At 48.9% G+C, this 16,542-nt stretch overlaps 8 protein-coding genes and 1 non-coding gene across 9 annotated transcripts; 3 read left to right on the top strand and 6 right to left on the bottom strand.

Annotated features, from left to right (window-relative positions):
• Positions 1 to 2,011: 2,011 nt before the first annotated feature.
• ASPZODRAFT_148969 (hypothetical protein) lies at positions 2,012 to 3,470 on the top strand (the record flags this gene model as incomplete). Its single annotated transcript, XM_022725441.1, has 5 exons — positions 2,012 to 2,256; positions 2,317 to 2,639; positions 2,694 to 2,995; positions 3,047 to 3,212; positions 3,283 to 3,470. 5 exons carry the CDS (start codon positions 2,012 to 2,014, stop codon positions 3,468 to 3,470), a joined length of 1,224 nt encoding a protein of 407 aa, XP_022586255.1.
• A 28-nt stretch (positions 3,471 to 3,498) lies between these two features.
• ASPZODRAFT_148970 (hypothetical protein) lies at positions 3,499 to 4,743 on the bottom strand (the record flags this gene model as incomplete). The annotated part of the gene is made up of 1 exon (XM_022725442.1): positions 3,499 to 4,743. One exon carries the CDS (start codon positions 4,741 to 4,743, stop codon positions 3,499 to 3,501), a length of 1,245 nt encoding a protein of 414 aa, XP_022586256.1.
• A 376-nt stretch (positions 4,744 to 5,119) lies between these two features.
• On the bottom strand, positions 5,120 to 6,099 carry ASPZODRAFT_163537 (hypothetical protein). The gene is made up of 4 exons (XM_022726629.1): positions 5,936 to 6,099; positions 5,741 to 5,884; positions 5,585 to 5,689; positions 5,120 to 5,562 (listed from the first exon to the last, which is right to left on the bottom strand). The coding sequence occupies exons 1-4, from the start codon at positions 6,045 to 6,047 to the stop codon at positions 5,420 to 5,422; spliced, it is 504 nt and encodes a 167-aa protein (XP_022586257.1). The 5' UTR covers positions 6,048 to 6,099; the 3' UTR covers positions 5,120 to 5,419.
• A 388-nt stretch (positions 6,100 to 6,487) lies between these two features.
• Positions 6,488 to 6,569, top strand: ASPZODRAFT_t9. The gene has a single exon. It is a non-coding gene; the product is annotated as a tRNA-Ser (tRNA).
• A 162-nt stretch (positions 6,570 to 6,731) lies between these two features.
• ASPZODRAFT_138813 (hypothetical protein) lies at positions 6,732 to 8,542 on the bottom strand (the record flags this gene model as incomplete). The annotated part of the gene is made up of 3 exons (XM_022724494.1): positions 6,732 to 8,062; positions 8,138 to 8,466; positions 8,517 to 8,542. 3 exons carry the CDS (start codon positions 8,540 to 8,542, stop codon positions 6,732 to 6,734), a joined length of 1,686 nt encoding a protein of 561 aa, XP_022586258.1.
• Positions 8,543 to 10,442: 1,900 nt separating this feature from the next.
• ASPZODRAFT_461501 (hypothetical protein) lies at positions 10,443 to 11,636 on the bottom strand. The gene is made up of 3 exons (XM_022728371.1): positions 11,345 to 11,636; positions 11,220 to 11,291; positions 10,443 to 11,142 (listed from the first exon to the last, which is right to left on the bottom strand). The coding sequence occupies exons 1-3, from the start codon at positions 11,528 to 11,530 to the stop codon at positions 10,675 to 10,677; spliced, it is 726 nt and encodes a 241-aa protein (XP_022586259.1). The 5' UTR covers positions 11,531 to 11,636; the 3' UTR covers positions 10,443 to 10,674.
• Positions 11,637 to 12,058: 422 nt separating this feature from the next.
• On the bottom strand, positions 12,059 to 13,027 carry ASPZODRAFT_127878 (hypothetical protein). The gene is made up of 5 exons (XM_022721858.1): positions 13,006 to 13,027; positions 12,871 to 12,925; positions 12,716 to 12,821; positions 12,346 to 12,651; positions 12,059 to 12,287 (listed from the first exon to the last, which is right to left on the bottom strand). The coding sequence occupies exons 1-5, from the start codon at positions 13,014 to 13,016 to the stop codon at positions 12,244 to 12,246; spliced, it is 522 nt and encodes a 173-aa protein (XP_022586260.1). The 5' UTR covers positions 13,017 to 13,027; the 3' UTR covers positions 12,059 to 12,243.
• Positions 13,028 to 13,207: 180 nt separating this feature from the next.
• Positions 13,208 to 14,229, bottom strand: ASPZODRAFT_127880 (hypothetical protein). The gene is made up of 2 exons (XM_022721859.1): positions 13,975 to 14,229; positions 13,208 to 13,912 (listed from the first exon to the last, which is right to left on the bottom strand). The coding sequence occupies exons 1-2, from the start codon at positions 13,978 to 13,980 to the stop codon at positions 13,595 to 13,597; spliced, it is 324 nt and encodes a 107-aa protein (XP_022586261.1). The 5' UTR covers positions 13,981 to 14,229; the 3' UTR covers positions 13,208 to 13,594.
• Positions 14,230 to 14,959: 730 nt separating this feature from the next.
• Positions 14,960 to 16,298, top strand: ASPZODRAFT_127884 (hypothetical protein). Its single transcript, XM_022721860.1, has 3 exons — positions 14,960 to 15,265; positions 15,460 to 15,717; positions 15,790 to 16,298. Exons 1-3 carry the CDS (start codon positions 14,993 to 14,995, stop codon positions 16,045 to 16,047), a joined length of 789 nt encoding a protein of 262 aa, XP_022586262.1. The 5' UTR covers positions 14,960 to 14,992; the 3' UTR covers positions 16,048 to 16,298.
• Positions 16,299 to 16,542: the final 244 nt, after the last annotated feature.

Below are 16,542 nucleotides of genomic sequence, written 5' to 3' on the forward strand. Positions count from 1 at the left end.
TTTTCAACGCGAGGAGAGGCGCAGCGTGGAAGATAGTATTTTGGCGAGGAGGCGCGACAGCAGAGATGAAGTGATTTCTTATTATTATGATTGATGCTGGTTTAGGGGCGAAGCACAGACCGGGCAGTAATCGAGACCCCTTTTGCGAAACAGTGTTTCAGAGGGCTTTTCGAAACCAAATTGATGAAGAAGTGACTCTGTAGAACAAGCAATAATGGCAAGTAGTGTCTGGAGTCTGCCACTTATTCCTCTGATCCTCTGATGAAGTGTGTGGCTAACAGGAGGCAACGAAAGCCATGGATTCGCAGGCAGCGGCGTTTTCTCTCGCGGGTTCCGGGCAACGACTTTGGTATGCTTGTTGCCTTTGTTATGGATTCAATTACACCAGAATATACCTACTAATAATTAAAATTTCATTCACCAAGTCAAAACTATCTAAATACAGCTGATCTTTAGTTTAATATACTCACTACATAGTAAGCTCGATGAGGTCGACTTTGTTCTCCCTGCCCCTCCAATTTGCCATGCCCCTCTATGAAATTAACTCTACTACGGAGTCAAAGTCCATCTGAGCAGTTATTATAAAGTGCATTCACTTCTACTCCATAGCAGTACATCCCAGTAAGTCGTACAGCAGATAGTACTCCATACCTAAGACTCAAAGTGCTACCCACATCTCATACTAAGGCATTGTGCAGCCACTCTATTTCAAGAACAATCCAAGCCTCAATGTCGCATAAATTAGAATGCGTCTGCCTATTGTTACATACTCCGAAGCTGTACAGGACACCACTGGAGTCCTGCACAGAACTCAACCACCATGGCGTAGCCCTATCCACGGTTCTCTATTCAGAATCATACACAGCCCCCTTTATGGTGCATTGACACCTGGGTGTGGTGGATCCTGGCCGTTGATCGTCCCACAGGGTCCATCAGCCCCAGTGACTGCAGCGCTGCATAGGATGGGGATTCGAGAAGACTCGGGTTTGTTTGGCCTGAGGCAGTTTCTTCTTGATAATAATTATTCTCAGCCGTCTGCAGGAAGGATATCGTAATAAAGATTCAAGAAAGATTGTTACCAGTTGTGGTGATTAACCATGAAGCCCATAGAATGGCCCCCAAACGTCCACGCAACGCTAGGGCGGACCGGCAGTCTCGTGCTGCAGGCAGTGCACATGGAGATTACTATATGTAGTAATGTGGTTGTCAACTGCCCGTCGTGGTGTGGTCGCCCAGTTAAACGGCTTGGGAATGATGTATAAACTTGCTGAACAGTTAGCTTCTCTCTGCCAGACCGGATGACGCTCACTACCAGCGGGTTGACGCTGACAAAAATCCATACTTCATCTTATGAAGGCACATCAACACAGAGGACAGGGGACCTGCCAAAGCTGAAATCTTTTTTTTTCATCCGCAGTGGAATCGGGATATCGATGTCAAGCAATTGCGAATCATCACTGAAACAACACTTAATACCAGGCCAGATAATACCAGATTTATCAAGGAGCTCCAGTACATTCACAAGATAATAAGATACCGATCCAGCGACTTGAAGTAGACGACGATGTCATCAATGCAGATCTCGACAGTGGATCATAGGTATTCCTGGAGAATGGCCTCCATCCACTGCTGGAAGAACGAGGACGTCACCGACAGTCCCCATCGACGAGGACTCGAGAGCAGCACGCCCACTAGCACCAGCTGACACTATTATTCCAAGTCTATGGCAGATATAGGAGAAGGAAACAGCTTGAAGGCGAAGGATAAAGCAGGAACAGAGGTGGAGGAGGAGTTGACTGGGGGAAAAGAAGCGCTGGAAGAGAGAGTCCAAAGATCCAAAAACATGCAGGGCCATCTCCAGATTGGGCTTAGTAGATTGGCGCATTTCGGCCTTGAATGCACGGCAAGACAACAAGACAACAACATTCGGATAAGCTACATTTCGCTACCTCTCCTATATTGATGACTCAATATTCACTATTATACTAATTGAGTACAGTCTGGTTCAAACATGGCCACACTCCTGAAGTGGGCCACAAAGGCCCTTAAACGGCCCTTGCCTCCCATGTGTTTTCCCACCAGCAGCTTCGAGATTGTCCGTCCCTCAGAGGTCCTTGAAGAGGAACGGTTTGAGCAGTTCAAAAAAGGGCGATATTATCCAGCTAATATTGGCGATGTGATTAGTTCCAAATACCAGATCATTGGCAAACTTGGTTTTGGGACTACTTCTACAGTATGGCTTGCTCGTGATCTTGAGTAAGTCGGGGCAGATCTATCTATTTTAGCGACTAAACACTGACCAACTGACACATTCAGAGGGCATCAATATGTGACACTCAAAATCTACACGCGGGATGAAGGTAATCAGGAAGAGTTCCAGATCTACAAGCAACTGAATCAGGGGAGTTCATGGCACCCTGGCCACCCTCATATAAGAAAAGCACTGGATCTCTTCACAATTCCTCGTTCTGGCGGGGACCATCCGTGTCTTGTGCAGAAACCAATGTGGGAGAGCTTTAGGGATCTACTATATCGTAATCCCAGCCATCGATTTACTGAAGATCTACTCAAAGCTGGTCTAATGCAGATCTTCCTTGCCCTTGACTATCTACACACCGAATGCAAGCTTGTCCACACCGGTAAGACATCTATATACCTTTCTTAGAAATGGTTACCCTAATTTGCATCCTTAGACATCAAAAGCGATAATATTCTCCAAGATATAGAAGACAAGTCAATACTTGAAAGTTTTACCCAGGCCGAACTAAAGAACCCTTCACCCCGCAAAATCGTCAATGGGTTGCCGGTATATGCTTCCCGGCGTTTCGACTTGCCGAAGGTGTTTGGCCGAGCAGTGCTAAGTGATTTTGGCTCTGCTGTACGGGGAGACGAGAGGAGAAATCACGATGCACAGCCAAACATTTATAGATCACCGGAAGTGATGCTAAAGACGGATTGGAGTTACCCTGTCGACATCTGGAATGTCGGTGTGATGGTATGCTCTGCTGTTCATTCCAAATATCATATGTCTGTTAACCAGTTATAGGTGTGGGATCTGTTTGAGGGGAGACATCTTTTCTACGGAAATGACCCGGATGGCAAAGGATACTCAACCCGGGCACATCTTGCAGAAGTCATGCGAATTTTAGGGCCACCGCCTTTAGATATGCTCCGGCGTGGAAAACGAAGCCATGAATTCTTTACTGATGATGGTAAGCGTATCATTCTTTTGGCTTCATTAAATGCACGTTTGCAAAAAGGCTTACGAAGACATGATTGCAGGAAAATGGAAGCAAGACATAGAGATCCCGACAGGAGTCAGTTTGGAACTGTCGGAAGAGTTCCTCGAGGGAAGAAACAAGGAGATGTTTATAGCTTTCATGAGAGGGATGCTTCAGTGGCGGCCTGAAGCTAGGAAGACAGCCAAGGATCTACTCGAGGATCCATGGCTGAATGATCAGATGGAGTAGATATCTAGATACATCTCCGCAGATGCTGCTATGATTCCTTGGCCCATTGTTTACCACTCCACAACCCTCCAGTCGTCCACAGCCAGTAATCCCGCCCCTTGATACCCCAGACAAGCAGGCTGGGCACGCGATATCCCATCACCGCACCGACACCTTTGCTCCGCCCGATCGGGACCAGCTGCGTCTCGCGCACGTCTTCTGTGAAGACCCGGTCCTCACCTGCAGTAGCCCCAGCTGCAAGAAGCAGATCGCGCTTGATGTTGGCGCCCAGCACGGGAATCGCGTTGATGATCGAATGCACGGATGGCCGCGCGAACGTGGCCGCATCGCCGATGGCATAGATGCGTGGACCCGCCGCCTCGACCCGCAACGTCGAGGCATTGGTCTGCACGCGGCCGTCCGCAGCCAACAGGGACCCATCGATGAACCCCGTGTTAGGTTTGGCTCCCATCGCAGGGATGTAGATGTCGGCCTCCAACGTGCGTCCGTCAGATAGGGTGAGGCTGGTCTTGGTCGTCAGGGTGGCCTGTGTAGTCCCTGCCTCCGGCGGCGTGACCGTAGCCACTTTGGTGTTCTTGATGACCTTCACCCCGACGCGAGCGAGATAGTCTTCTGCCGTGCTCGCAATGCTGGTCCGCAGGACGGGCAAGACTTGAGCCCCTGACGTGACCACCGTGATAGCCACCTTGGGGTTATCCAGCTTACAGCGAAGCCAGCCGGCGTGCCCGTTCAGATACTCGCCAAGTTCACCTGCTGTCTCAATCCCTGTCGGGCCCCCGCCGGCAATGACGATGCTTTTGGCAGTCGGAAGCGCCTGGCGGAAGGCCGACCAGGCAGCGCGCAGGGAGTTTTCATCGCCGTTCAACCCCATCAACGGAGATGAGGTAGACGCACCAGTGGCAACTACCAGGGCGTGGAACGCGATCGTGGCCGTCGTCTCCTTCTGACCATCCGCTAACTGGACCGACACAGTCCGATCAGCATGGTCCAACTTCACGGCCGAGCCGTGCACAAAGCGGAAGCGTCCCGCGGGATATTGTTCGAACAACGGCGGGATGTCGACAAAGAGCTTGTCTTGAGGAAACATGTCGTCCGAAATCAGGGCGCGAGGACAGGCCGGGCGACAGATTACCTGCGTCGATGCGCTAACCAGGACGACCTGGTAGGAATCGCCGTCGGGAAGCTGAGGTACAGCATGTTTAAGCAGGTAGTGAGCGGTCGAGACGCCCCCGTAGGAACCCCCGAGAATGACAATATTCTTATTGTCCGCCATGAAGGATTTCAGGGAGTCTGCGGTTTAGAGTAGGAATCTGTGATTAGACAAATTGCTGACGGGCCAGGCGCCGACGCAAGGTATTTATATACTTTGCGCCCCTGGAAACCCTGAGAACAAAATTTACGGGATTCGCGACATAAAAAGCGCCCCTGCTGAGATTAGTGCCATCGGAATAGGATGGAAGTGCTCCGTGGAGACAGCCAGAACTCGACATTCTGATTCTATTGGCGTCTGTTGAATCAGGATTTGGTGTTTGTGAGCTCGGCCTCGGTGCTTAAACGTGCGAAGCTCGGAATAAGTCACGTGCACGTAAATCAATCGAGAAAAATGACAAATCACACCAGGTTAGACAACACATCAGCTCTACATGATTCCTGATGAACCATGGCTTTTATTCATTTCTAGTCATTAATGCTTGATTCTACCATTCGCAGTCAATCCGTAGTCGCCAAATCTCATTATTATGCCTTGCGCTAGTACCAGTGTCCAGCACCGGCATCAGCTTGCACTGCCGAGATCAACGCTGAAACGAACGGTTACGAGGCCAAACCAGGCTTATCAAGACCCGGAGACGTTATGAAGGGGCATCTAGACAGCTCTTGGGACCACACAGACCTGCAAACCTTGTATTCGATACACCGGTTGCAGATTCACTGGCAATTACCAATACCCTCTAGACGTGTTTCTCGGGAAAATTATCGTCACCAAGAGTGGTGTCGGCCTCCAGGAGATCGGCCATCGGTTTGTCATCCCTGGTCAATATGTCTCTCTTGGGGGGATACCCGTCTGGAAATGAATGAGCAATATTCACCGAAGCTAGGAAAGTTATGCAACACACTGTAGCAGATTTCCTTGATCACCAAGCAATATTCACAAGGGGACTCGCAGTCTGCATTGCTCTGACACTTTCTTCTACACACATCTTCATCGTTGATGAATTTGTCTAGTGTGCCATGAGTGGTTGAATACGTGGAAGATATCGAATGATACTAACAGACGCATTCATGGCTCGAACATTTGGTGCAATCGCCAATGCAGTCTCTGTCCTTGTTGCAACGCTTGGTGCTGCAGTTGAGATCACGGCTGGGTCCGGGGAGTTGAGTTTGGTTGAGGCTGTCAACGAGTCCAAAAGCCGAGACTGTAGATGTGTAAACCTATGAAGGGGTAGCAAGGAGACTTTCTTTCTCACCATGGTTGTTAGTTGCATACAGGGCACCTCCAGCGTCACCACCAGCTGGCAGGATAGCTGCAGCCACCAATGTGACAGTCAGCAAGAGAATGCCAAGGTGCTTCATGATCATCACTAGATATTAAGGTACAAAGACTTCAGGTAAAGCTTAGTTCGTGAGGCAAGGATTTGGAAAGGCAGATTCAGGGAAGAAGGAAGATAGGGGAACAGAAGAAAGAAGCCAGAAAGGAACCAAGAGAGAAATACCAAGAGAGCAGGCACTTGAACTAAGAACTAACCTCAGGTACGCCTCAACAGTTCCTTACCAATTTGGTATATCAACATAGAAACAAATTACAGCTACATTATCTAAATTTCCTGGTGACCGAGGATATATGTGAAACTCAGATAATATCTATATACCAAGAAAAATTTATATTCTGTACATTCAATAATAAGAAACCACCATCATAGTACTAGGAAGTGGGCAAGAAACCTACAGACGTACCTCAATAGTATCCATAATCATTTCTTAGCTACCTATATCCAAATTTTAAGCAAGATAATATATAAGACACTATGGCCGAGCGGTCTAAGGCGGCAGATTAGAAATCTGTTCTCTTCGGAGGCGTAGGTTCGAGTCCTACTGGTGTCGTCACTTTCTTTTTTGATATTTTTTTTCCCTCTCTCTTTAATGTGTTACTTTCTTTTATTCAATAGACAATTGGTCTTTTCTTTCATTAATGTGCTGATAGATATGACAGCGAAAGCCCAAGACTCAATTAACTGTTTCTCCCGACAGCATGGAACAATAGAATCAATCATTCGCATCCAGGGCATTCATCACATCTTCTTGATCATTAAGGTGGTGGAAGGTAACCCAAAATATTATCCCAACCAGAAAGGTCCCACAGGCTAGGCCCACGAACATCCATAGGATGGCGGGATCGAACGCTGCAGGCGTCAAGGCCTCGGCCAGCGCGGCCCCAAAGGCAGTGGTGAGTAGATACATAGATTGCACAAACGACTTCATGGAGGGTGGCGCTTTGGTGTATGCATATTCCAGTCCGGATACCGAAGTGAAGATCTCAGAGAGCCCAATCAAGACGTAGGCTGGAGTTTGGATTGCAATATGGACGCGATTACCTTGGGCAATGCCATTGACCTTGGAGGCGTCGCATAATGGATGCTCGTAGCACGGTCCCGCTGAGTAGATGAGGTGTTGCACGATTGTAGCATATACCATTGCCAGAGATGCAACGATGAATCCGAGTGCGATGCGGGTGATGGGTCGGAAGGGAATGTGTAATTTCCGCATGGCTGGGTAGACCAGAGTCTCTAGGATAGGGATGAAGACGATGATAGAGATGGGATCAAAGTTCTGCATCAGGTCGTTGGGAATCCCGTGGCCCTGCATCTGCTGCGCTTGTGTAACGAAATTGCTCGAGAACTGGTTATAGACAACCCAGTAGATGGGATAGAAACAGAAAACACGACACGCGACCAAGGCCCGTTTCAGTTCATCAATGAAGTGGTCGTCCCAAGGCAGGTTGGTGCGCTTGCCACCGTTGACTGCCTGCCACGAGGGCTTGGGCGCGTCTGTGTTGCGGCTGACAATCATGATACCTAGTGCTTTGAAGGCATTGGTGATGATGGATCCCTGCGGAGGACGGACAACATAGCTATTACGTCCTATGATAAGAACCGAGATGCCAATGGCAAACATACAAAGACATAGCAAGTAACCTGACCAGAAATCGATAAACTTCTCCATATAAGATGTGGCCAGAAGCGAGAGAGCACCGGTGTTGATACAGGCGTAAAAGATCATGTAGATTCGCTGTACAGTGAGCGCTGGATCGATGACAACGCGCTCGCCATTTTGGGTCGTCGACACGGCCATCTTCTTGCGTGTATACTGATCAGCAATAAGAGGAGCAACGTTACTTTTGATACCTCCGGTCCCGAGACCAATGATGAGAATGGCTGCGATGAACCCTCCAAGGCCAGCGCCATGATGGAGCGAAACCGGAAGAGAGGTAAGAAACAAGATTAACAGACCGACCAAGTACACGATGCAAAACATAACGATGGTCTTGTATTTGCCGAGATACTGGTCAGCCACAATGGCACCGATGATGGGAGTAACTAGTAGTACAGCCATACATTAGCAAAGCTGAGAGAAGGCCGATCCGCAATGCTATGCTAAATAATCCAACCTACCATAGCACCAAAATTGGAAGAAAGTATTCAAGCCGGTAGCTCCCTGGTGACCCAACCCCAATGCTCCGCGTCCTTCGCTGCCATTGAGCGGAAGGTTGAGATAGTTCTGGAACATGCCTGACATTCCGTAGTAGGTGAAACGCTCGGAGAGCTCGACAACGGCGACAAGCCAGACTGAGAGGGGGAGGTTCTCAGCAACGTGCTGGAGATTCTTCTTTTCCTCATCGCTGGGTTCTTCTCCATCTGGCGTGGTCAATGAGATCTTCTCATCCGCCTCAGAGGAGGCTGTCTTCGCGCTCGACGGAACATCATCCCCATGATGTTTCAATCTAGACAAAACATGAGCGCGGAATACTGAAAACGCGAGGATTGTACGCACTTGGGCTGGTCATCTCCGGAGGACATGATTATTGATATCGACGTGGCCCGCACTAAGGAATATCCAATATCTGCAGGTAGGAATGGACTTCACATGGGTGGAGATCCAGTGAGGTGGAACAACCCACACCTTATATTCCTGCATCAAGGTATCAGAGTCGGAAGCAGCGACCTGCCAATCCACCGAAATGGGCCATGTACTCGATCCCGTAGATAGCAGGTACACTCCATGTTCCTCTTGGCGCCGGGTCAGATCAAGGGATTGCACTGTATCTATCCATGTAACCCAAGACTGGAGACGAGGGTGTGAAGGCTACCAGGAAAGTCCACTTCAAGCATCGGAGAGACCGAGTTGTGTGTGGATCCAGGCCTGCTCTTCATGCAGGGTGTCCCGCTTGAGTAAACATGACATGTTTGTATTGGACTGGACCCTGGCCATCCGAGATGAACAACGCCACGAGGATGAGGAATATGCAAGACGCTGTAGAGCACCTTGCTTCTAGGAGACCCCACTGAAGCATTCCAGAGAGCATCTGTGTTCGGGCGTTAGGCCCTCCGTATGTCTTCCAAAACAACGTGGGTTCCGGTTGCGGTAAGAAAGAGCGTTCACTGCATGTGATCGCCATTATTAGAAATTTCAGCTACCGTCCGGTTCAAAAAAAGATCTTCATCGAACAATAGAGATGTTTCGGAATGCTACCTTGCGCCCTGGCAGCTGAACAGCCTCCGAGGATGGAACCTGCATGCTTCGTTCCCCCGCGTCTTTGTCCCACCCGCCGAGAAGTAAATTGTGCCCCGATCCGTTATCGTGTGTCATGCTCTAGGATTGTATCAGAGGATTTTTCGGCATCTTTCATAGATGAGGGTCCTGTGGCTCGTGTAAAGCCTGGTCATTGCCCGTGTCTCGTTGGCCTGAATGGTCTCGGACTGCAAAGGGTATCACAAATTACCTAGCTGAGGTCAGCAATCAAAGCTCTCCTATTCCCTATGAGAGGCAAAGTGGATATAACTCACTAAATGATGGGTGGCCTTATATTGAGGGCTGGTGAGAGTTGGAGGATCAAGTGGTGAGAGTCCCAAGTCATGTCATGAGACTATCATTTGTCTAAAACCTTTAGCTACCAAAGCTCTGATTTACTTTCTGTCTTGTCTTCAAAATTCCAAATTCACAAGCCCATGCCCGGCTTACCTCGTTTGCCTTTCAATTCCAGCCGGCCTTGACGTACCCCTAGCGAGATTGTGTAACGACTGGGATCAGGAGCCTCGAAGCGCAGCTCTAGAGTTGGACACGAACGAGACATTTGGAATTTCTGAATATTTTCAAGCTAGTTTGAACAGCATCTCAGAGCTGCACTCTATTCAGCCTATTTTTTCCGCAATCAACAAGTATAGGATCTGTAGTTATGATTTATTTCTAGCAAATGCCTTCGAGACACTGCGTTTAATAGTACTCAAGTAGCTTCACTCGATAGCGCCGTAAGACTTGAGAGAAATCCGCCATTACTGTCTCAGGTAGCGAAGCCCACTGCTTCTGCCAAATCCTGTTTTTACAAATCAAACATGAAAGGCACAAAAGTTCCCATGCTGTACAAGTGCAACAGGATTTCATGTATCCAATTCGAGGCAGGAGCAGTAACTTGCTTGTTACCGAGGTATGCATATGGGTCCGCTCTTCTGTAGCGTGATATGGAGACATCGTTATAGCCTTATCATCATATCGTGGGTCTTGGATAGTCAAGGCAGTGGTCAGACTGCTTTAATTCCTGGTATCTATGATATCTTGCGCATCAATAGCCACATGCGAACAATGGAAATGTAAGAAAAAGAAAGAAAAGAAAACAAAGATCGAAGAACGTCACAGTGAATAAAATGTAGGAAACTTGACATGTAACGGAATAAGCTCAGAGAGAAAAGATACGTTTTGAGAATAAGATACATGTCCAGGAACCTTGGATGAAGTCGTCACGAGGCCGAAGACATGAAAAAGCCGAGAGAGAGAGAGGCGGGCCACATATCCAGTGGCCCTCTCCAGCTGGGACTCGGTCTCATATGCGATTAGCTTTTTTTTGATTCATTCACTCCATTATCACTCCAATCGCCCCATTAAAGGACAAAATGTGCCGTAATGCATGCGTAAGCCGTCAAGTGTGAAGAGTCGTCTAGGCAGTGTACTTAGCCTTGGCTCTCGTGCTGCCGCTGTGGGCGCTTTCGGTGTGGCCGGAGAACTCGACAATATCGGTGTCCTTGAGGCGCAGGACCTCCTTGAATCGACGGCCTATGCTCTCCAGAATTTCCTTGCCCTGGGCGGGCGTCCGGCCAGTCTTGTCACCGGGGAGGCTCTTGCCTACAGAGCGAGTCCAGAGACCGACACGGTAGAAGCCCTTGCGCACGTTCACGACCACGCCCATGACTTCATTATCGCCGTCATTCTCGAGAGTCTCGCCAATCGCCGCCAGTTGGGCGTGCAGCCACAGATCGTCGATGGGAACGGAACGCTTGTCCTTGAAAGAGTATGACCACTTGCCACCGTGCTTGTTCTGAATATCTTCCCATTCCGGCCGTACTCCCTTCTTGAACAGGTGGTAGTCGGCCTTGAGTCCAAGCTCCGAAGTCGGTGTGATGTTATTCTATTGAGAAGCGGTTTTATGAGCCCACGCATGCAGAAAAATTAGGAAAATAGAGAAAAAAAAATTAGCAAACATACGTAGATGCCCCAGAATTCCTCCACAGAGTTGAATGTCACGACCTCCTTCAAAAGATCGTTCCAGTTGTCGCCCTGCACCCAAAGTCAGTTTTAGCGCCACGAAATTCTAGTGTAATAACCCTCACCTTGCCACTCGGAGGCTTGGTGAACCAGAGAGTCCACTCATGCATGAGAGGGTGCTTGACGTTGAAGTTCTCAGGATCGTGGAAGACGGTGACCGTGTCGCCGTTTGTCTTCTCATTGGGCTCAACCGCAGGAGCAGTGTTCTCAGCGCTGACTGGCGGCTGGGCGTTCTCTGTAGCAGTAGCCATTGTGATCGGAAATAATCAAGGATTATTTGAAACGTAAATAGGTGCGAGAGAAAAGATAGAGCGAGGTGAACCCGACGTGGCGATCAGTCGTCGTCGGGAGAGGGGTGAGTGAAAAAAGTCTCGAACGAGAATTTGGTGTGGAAAGGCCCGCGGAAGGAGCAGCTGGGGTGTATCACACAGACAGGTAGTCGATATGAGAGAGAGAAATGCCGCTATTCCACTGCTCCAGGCAGATTTACAGCTGGCAGCGTTTGGTGGGAGTTGAGATCTGTTTCTGCGAGGAAAAAGCCTGGGTATGATAAGTTTGGGAGCGTTTTGAGATGCCGCCGCGCAAAAAGTGCAGCTTTTCCCTTTTTGGCCACACTCCCTCCCTCCCGCGAGCCCTAAGAAAATAGCAAGAATGGCCAATAATTAGGATGCAATAATCAATGACGGGCACTCAGAAAGCTCGAAATAGATGATGATATAGTATAAGATTTAAAATTTATTTTCTATCATTAAAGCCAAATAAGTCATTTGATCCAGTGCCCTCGAAATAATGTAACCCAACAAGCAAATAAGGTAGTCCCAACCACAAAAGCCCAGAGATAACGTGCTATGTATGTAATCTATAGATGAAAGCACTTGAAGAATTTTGAAAGCCGTCTATTGACCCGAGCGAACCGAAAGGAGATAGAAATCAGGTGTCCGGGTATCTATCAAAGCGAACCGACTCATTTCTCCCCGCTGTTGATCATGCTTAGAATGCAGTTCCATCCTGTGTACCGGACAAGTTAGCAAAGCTAGTTGACCACATTAACGCTTCTTGTCCTTACCCAAGCTGACCAAGTTGACCACCAACACACGGTATTCCAAGGGCACGATGGCAAAGTTCACTCCCTGCACTGCCGGCCAGATCATGAGGTTGGCCTTGTAGCTAGGAACGAAGCTCGTCCGCAGCTTTTCTATCGGGCTGGAGCCTTCCATGATGGCCATGGACGAAAGGAAACAGAAGAGGTTTATGGGAGTGAAGACACCCTGGTCGGCAGCGACTCGAGCGATCAGGGTACTTCTGGTTCCCTTGAGAACGACATGGCGCTGGAGAATTCCGTACCACGTGGTAGCAGCTGGACCGAAGATAGCTAGAGAGATAAAAAAACAACCTGTTAGTATCTGAGGAGAAAAGGGGAACCCATCGCAGCTCACCTCCTCCATAGAGCGCCATGCGACCAGTTCGCGCCATGTCATGCTTATCGAAGCCTCTCCGGTCAACGGCCTGCTGGGCTAACACATCACCGCTTCCAAACAGAACCTGGGGCACGGTTAGAAACGATTTGTAAAGCGAGGGATTGTCGGCCTACAGCACTGGTGACACTGGCCGTGAGAATCGGCTGCTTGGCCAGCTTCGTCTGATACCTGGGGCAAGGGTCAGTCGGTTCTAACAGAGCAATTAATGGATGATTGCGTCAACAGTCAATGTAAAAGGCGTTACGTACCACCGGAACATAGTTACCCCTGTTGTCCAACTGATGGAGATAGATAGCAGCCAGGAAGAAACAGTTCGAGGACGGAAGTCTGGGGTTTAACAAGAATCCTGAAGCATGGGCCAGGCACTGATAAGCGTTCACATGATTGACCAGCTTGTAGTGGGCACTAGTGACGGAAGTGGGGGGCCAATTTCTATTTCCCTCTTGCCACAGCGAAACTTCGAAACATCGTGAGAAACAATAAAGAGAAAAAACAAGTTGACAACCTTGAAAGGCGATCGACCCACAGCTTTCCAGGTGAAGTTAAAGGTTAAAATTGACGTCAGGTGTTTACAAGACTTGAACTGTGATTGCCACTGCGACTGAAATCATTGCTGAGGGTCAGGGGTGATCCCTAGCGTTGGCCCTCGGAATGATTGATCTACATTGATCACATTGACTATTGGTTCTTTCCCAGGTCTCATCTCTTTTCTCTGACGCGATGTGAAATCGTTGACGATGTGATTACACCGGGGTAGCTATGGACATAGGCCACTGAAGGATGACAGCACCCCCAGGACTCCCGCACTGTTTGTCGAGATAGCTGCAATGGCTACAACTATAAAAGAGATCGAGGTCCACGATGCGCTCGTAAAGGATGTGGCCCCCATGCCGGATGAGCAACCGCAGTTTGCGAACCGGGTATGGGGATGATCTCTTTTCGGGACCACCTTAGGAGAGTCTGCTTCATATGCGACACTCTCACCGGTTTGCCTATGGTGTCTTGAATCCAGCCTTGGCGCATGCGGTATTCTGGAATTTTATGCGCGATCATGGTAATGATTGGTGTTGTCTGAAGTCTCGGGTTGGCGCTGAATGGAAGCTGCGTGCGGATGATCTGTACAGCAGTATATCCGTCCATGACAGGCATTGAAACCTGTCCATCACTATCTATCAGCATATCCCTTAGTGTTTTTATCGGTCGAGATGTCTGCATACATCCATCAAGATGATATCTGGTGGTGGGCAAGCTACAGGCGGACCGGCCAGGTAATCGAGGGCCTGTTGCCCATCATTAACAATGGCAACTGTGCAGCCCAGCCTCTCCAGAATTCTTCGGAGTAGTCTCTGATTGACATAACTAGATCAGACCCGATAATTAGAAATGAACCGTTTTCGATTGGATGCTACAGATACACTGGTAGAGAATAGCACTGATTCATAGCGTACTTGTCTTCAGCAGCTAGAACGTGGAGTTTCCTTTCCATGAGTAATGCGTTCTCATCTGATCTTCATAGAACCGAACTAGTATATGATGAGAGGTATGTAGGATTTTATGAAATGGATGGTACTCTTGACCCCTCGTGTTCGGCGGATGAAAGTTGGGTTGGGCACCCGTTTCTCCAGGCTTCGGTCTGGTGTCAGCAGAGCTGACAGGATCACATGAAGTGAGATGAGACATTCCAGCAAGAGGTACCCAGTTTCTAGTAAATCACAAGAAATTGAAGACACGTCGAAGCCCGCAATCACCTCATAGCACTCGAAGAACGGGAGAGAAAGGTAAATTCTCTTTGACACTATCATTTGACACTTCCAGATCATTAGTAAAGGAACTATCCAGTATCTTAAAGTGGCTTAAGAAGGCATCTGGTAGATTGTTGTACAGAGTATACTCTGTATGCTGTAGATAAGGCGAGGGTTAATATACGCTAGTATTTATCGGGGTTAGTGGGATGCGATACACGGGTTGTGTCACATGACACACTCGCTTAGCCTTGAATTTGGGATTTCACACAATCCGTCTTCGCCGACAGAATCGGGTATCCACACCAAATCACATAGAGGTACGTTCACACAAAGGACAATTCTTGCGGTCAGAACACAAGCTGTTAGCTGTGAGACTGAGAATATTGTCTTCGGATCCTGCTTTTTTTGGGGGACAAATTTCGACCATTGAACCCAGAAACTGACTGTTTAATATCAGGTCGCCGTTAACCGACGTCAAACACCATCCAACATGGCTGACAACGCTGCCCCTGCCGCCGCTGGCGCTGCCCCCTCTCGTGGATTCGGCTCTCGTGGCCGTGGTGACCGTCGCGGTCGTGGAAGAGGCCGCCGTGGAGCCAAGGACTCCGAGAAGCACGAGTGGCAGCCCGTCACCAAGCTCGGCCGTCTCGTCAAGGCCGGCAAGATCACCAGCATGGAGCAGATCTACCTGCACAGCTTGCCCGTGAAGGAGTACGAGATCATCGACTTCTTCCTCCCCAAGCTCAAGGATGAGGTCATGAAGGTACGGACACAATTTTTTTCCTTCTACAAGGACCAGCGATATGGAGTGGGGTGGAGGGAAAAAAAACTGTCGACTTTGCGAAAACTTGAAATCTATCGATTTTTCGAACGATATTAGGACAATGGATTGGGCGAGGAAGGTTTCATGGGATTTCAGCAAGCAGAAGCTGACGGTTTTTTTTCTTTGCAATACAGATCAAGCCCGTCCAGAAGCAGACCCGTGCCGGTCAGCGTACCCGCTTCAAGGCCATCGTCATTATCGGTGACTCTGAGGGCCACGTCGGTCTCGGTATCAAGACCTCCAAGGAAGTCGCCACTGCCATCCGCGCCGCCATCATCATTGCCAAGCTCAGTGTGCTCCCCGTCCGCAGAGGTTACTGGGGTACCAACCTCGGTGAGCCTCACTCTCTGCCCGTCAAGCAGAGCGGAAAGTGCGGTTCCGTCTCCGTCAGAGTACGTCCCCTTTAAATGCCCCTTTGAAAAAAAACCTTATACGTGGGAGTTTATATACTGACATTGTTTCAGCTTATCCCTGCCCCCCGTGGTACCGGCCTCGTTGCCTCCCCTGCCGTTAAGCGTCTGCTCCAGCTTGCCGGTGTCCATGACGCCTACACCTCGTCTTCCGGTTCGACCAAGACCCTCGAGAACACCCTCAAGGCCACTTTCCTCGCCGTTGGCAACACCTACGGCTTCCTCACCCCCAACCTGTGGAAGGAGACCAAGCTCATCCGCAGTCCTCTGGAGGAGTTCGGGGATGTCCTGCGCCAGGGAAAGAAGTACTAAAAGGGGAGCGATGGGTTCATGCATAATTTCTTTTTGATCGACGGATGTTTTCCTACTACCGGGCTCCTTTCTGGCTGGAGGATCGGAAAAGGCTGGAAAGGACTCCTTATCACACGCTCTTAACTTAAAAAACGCTATGTCTATGGTGTTCATTTGGATGTATTTATCACGGGAAGGGGTAAAAAACAAAAGACTAGAACACCTAGCGTGGAGTCAATAAAAGCTGACCATCAACCGGCCAAAAATGATATCCATTACGTTTCATGATAGAATGACCTATTCTTAAATGTCCTTCGAGCCTCCCTTAGCCCCGACTTGTAAATCTAGGATACCTAGGTATGTGTAAACCCTGATAAGCTGATTGAGTTTGTCGGTCGTACATATATAGGAGTATGATGTGCTGCTTTGATGTTTTATAAACTTTATCCTAACTATTTTAATTTAGATGTGATAACTATGTCTACCACCGAGTATACCTCCGCGACTGATTTACTA

The sequence above is a fragment of the Penicilliopsis zonata genome (genome assembly GCF_001890105.1).
Source record: "Penicilliopsis zonata CBS 506.65 unplaced genomic scaffold ASPZOscaffold_1, whole genome shotgun sequence".
In the NCBI taxonomy this organism is placed as follows: Eukaryota; Fungi; Ascomycota; class Eurotiomycetes; order Eurotiales; family Aspergillaceae; genus Penicilliopsis; species Penicilliopsis zonata.